The following is a 3699-nucleotide window of genomic DNA, read 5'->3' on the forward strand; positions in this document are numbered from 1 at the left end:
CCTGGCAGTGATTGTTCCGTGCTTTTCTCCTTTGTTGTTTATCATCCGAATCCCAGCCGCCTGAAACATCTCCTTCATCTGAGCCGGGGTAGCGGTGGTGGCAAAATCCACGTCCTGAGGTTTCACTCCATTTAATAAATCCCTCACTGCACCTCCTGCTATTCTTAATTCATGGTTCTCTTTGACAAATAATTCTGAGATGAGAGAAAGAAGATTTTTATTTCAATGTGTTTCTTTTAAGAATCACAGAAGTGATTCCCAAGGCTTTTCCATCCAGTAAGGACAGGAGAGATCACTTAACTGAGGCTTTCCATATGAAAAATGAGAACAAGCCCCCAAAATGTCAAATGACTTGCTTACAAGCAGAATGCCTGTAAGAACTGTGGGAAGCAGGGAACTTGCAGAATTTTTCTTTGCTTATTCAGGAAATAATTCAAAATTCTACAGTGCCTCCAAGTCATCAATATAAATTTGAATTATTACCAAAGAGAAAAGCAAATTCTTTTACCCAGTTTACACAAACAGTTGAGAAATGGTAATGTGTTCTTGTGAGTATTTCTCTTTGCATATAGATGTTGAGGCATAAATTCATGAATTAAACTATGAAACTATCAGACAACCTTAACCTATTACACCACTTACAATAAATGTTATGGCAAAGATCCTTCAAGAAATAATCTGCATATGATGCTTCAATCCAACTCACTGCTGTGCTCTTGGTAGAACCATATGAACATGGAGCTACTGTAAGTGACTACACAGCTGATTCCTCTGTAACTATAGGATAAGACAAAGAGTGCTACAAGATACTCACATGACCAAAGGATGCCATATGGAACCTGGTGAGAGTGACACCCAGAAATGGGCCTAATACTAGCTAAGCTCGTGTTGTTACAGGTTGTCCCATCACTCACAACTAGGCCCTGGTGTCCTGTGGAACACAAATCATTTCACAGAACATCAACAGCAGACGCTGATGGCCACAACACAAGAATGGAGACATTCTTGGCCTCAATGGCTAGAGACAAAGTAAGACAACCCTGTAATCATCTGATCACAAACAAACAGGAACACCCTAAAATAGTTAATGTGAGTAACAGCTCCTTACTTGCCAATCAATCAGGTTTAGTCTTACACTTTTCTCACCTTTTAGATAAGAATTATTAAGACATCAAATCACAGAATTCTGCTTCCTGAGAGTATCTACTCCACTGCAAAGCCCCACTGCCTTAAAATCTCTCCAGAAACACTTGACACAAGCCTCTGACAAGTTCTTTCTAAAACCCTCTTACTGAGATGCTACAAAGTTCTCCTTGGTCAGCTTTCTTCCTTAATGACTGGAGAAACAATTCAACTTGGTGTGTCTTGGGATGGTCTTTGGGTAGAAGACAAGCATTCAGCTAATTTCATCATGCACTGGAGTTGCAGCACATCTAATCACAACTCACAACAAAATCCTCTGCCTCACCCAATGTCTTTTTTTTTTTTTTGTCCATCCCACACACCTCTTCTACCTATTCTTCCCAAACCTTCCAGTCCCACTGCAGACTCCCTACAGTGATTTGCTTAAAAATAACAAATGTTCCCTTCCTCCATCATCCTGCCTTAATTAAAAGCTAGCTCTCCCACAAGCCACTTCCATGAGTCCTATCTCTAAGGGCAAGTGTGCATAATCCTTCAATGTCACATTTCCAATCAAGTCCCACTGCCAATACCACACCACTCCCCAGTCAATCACCCTCCATAATCCAGACAGAGATCTACAGCCCCAGGTTAATCATGCTATGCAAATGCTCCTCTTAACCTCTCTAAGCACAATACACATGTACAAAGGCATCTATGGCCTATTTGTCTCACCACTCATAAACTTTGCATCACACTTCACCTGCACACTCTCCCAGTGCATTCCCTCTGTAACTCTGCTTGTGTGAATGACTTCATTGAAACATCTGCCCGACTTACTCATCTAGCTTAGTGACTGTTTATTAAACTTCTGGGTCCATAACCCACACTAGGAAGGATATTCACATAGCAGTCACACAAACTTGTGTATCTATGTGGTGAACAAGTTTCATGAGATAAAACTTACCCGTACACACACCACGTAATTGAATAAATTCTCTCTTCTCTTTTTTTAAAAAATGCTAGTCATGACCACTGCATTGACATGGACCACTAATAGTTACTACCCAGTTAGAAAACCACTAATCTAGCTCACACTCATCTGTTAGGATTCATTTCAGAAAGCCTCCCCTAAAGGTGAAGTTAAGTGTATTTCTTCTAAGCCACTGGTGCAGCATTTATTTATAAATACTAATTATATTAAAATTACTTGTTTATATCTTTGTTTTCCATACTTCTCGGGGCAGAAAACTTACCTTATTCATCTCTGTACCAACTTGGCTCATGATAGAACTGCACTGTGATATTCTAGCTATTAAAGAATGGCTTCACTGGGAAGTGGGTTTATTTTTTTATTTCAAGTTTTCTTCATATTAAAGCAGTATCTAAGAAACTGTTGTGGAAAGTTTGATAAAGGGCAAGTTTTACATTCTTTTGAACCTACTTTAAATAATGGGATGAAGAAAGTCTAGACTGAATTTATATAGATAACCACTATTTTAAGATTCTCAAGCTGGGTTTATTAAAATAAAATTCTAAGTTCAAAGACACTCAATAAATTAATTTCATTATAGAAAGAGACCCAGAACTCAATTTTTCATCACTATGATTAGCCCTAGTTATTAAAACATTTCCCCAAAACTGTCAATTCAAGATTTAAAAAAATAACATTTTAATATAATGAGAAAGGCACATGAAAAAATTTCTGTCTGTGTGAAACAGGAGTCATAAAAATTGTAAGAAAGGCATGACTTTCCACTGACCTAAAACAGTAGATGAGAGGTTTAGGCCTGGAGACAGGACAACATCTGCAAGGAGAGGAGCCCAGTCCAGGGATAAGAAAAGGGCAGGGTGGAGTCTGACCAGGAGTCAGCTTAGCTACCACACAGTAGCAAAAAGCTTTCATTAGCCTTATCAGTATAGCTGATATGGGTAAGTGACTGGAGTCATTCTCTTCCATTGATGTCTATGTCAGGGCAGCTGCCTGGCGTATCACCCAGGTGCTCACCTCTAGGGCCAGGACACAGGTAGGTTGTTCCTCAGAAACTCTGTCCCTGAAGCATTCCAGAAGTCTGGGGAGGGGGCTTGCTGCTTCCTGACCTGTTTTTCTAAAATGGCTACACTCCTGTCAGGGTTATGAGAATTTCTTTCCCACGGTTAGAGACTATTAAGCTTAAGGACTCCTTTATTCCTCAGTTACTGATACCCTCAATCTTACAGAAACAGGGATATGTTCAATAGTGCAAAAGACTTTGCAAAATTACATACATACTGCATGAAAATAACACCTAATGCAACTAAATTTCATTGTAAATTTAAACCTAAAACTCAAGAAATGCAGAATCTCATTATTCTAAAACTATGTTAATTTACTCTGCCACATATAATGGTAAGATACTGTTAATTATTCTCATTTGCAATCCAAAAGACCACACATTAATGTATCAGAAAACTGTTATAATTGTTGCCTTTTTTTGAGACAGTCTCACTATGTCACACTGGGTAGCAGCATTACAACTCACAATGGGCTTAACCGATTCTCCTCCCTCAGGCTCCCAAGTAGCTGGGACTACAGGC

General features: G+C 39.2%; 1 protein-coding gene across 1 annotated transcript in view; it reads right to left on the reverse strand.

Annotated features, from left to right (window-relative positions):
- The window catches only part of TRNT1 (tRNA nucleotidyl transferase 1), a gene marked incomplete at its 3' end in the record, with an annotated part of 12882 nt that overhangs the window by 5986 nt on the left and 3197 nt on the right, over nucleotides 1-3699 (reverse strand). The window contains exon 2 of the mRNA XM_012802544.1: nucleotides 2-194. Within this exon, the coding sequence (XP_012657998.1) occupies nucleotides 2-194 (193 nt within the window). The remainder of the gene's footprint in view (nucleotide 1; nucleotides 195-3699) is intronic.

This window comes from Otolemur garnettii, unplaced genomic scaffold (assembly GCF_000181295.1).
Source record: "Otolemur garnettii isolate 467f Iridium unplaced genomic scaffold, OtoGar3 scaffold00015, whole genome shotgun sequence".
In the NCBI taxonomy this organism is placed as follows: Eukaryota; Metazoa; Chordata; class Mammalia; order Primates; family Galagidae; genus Otolemur; species Otolemur garnettii.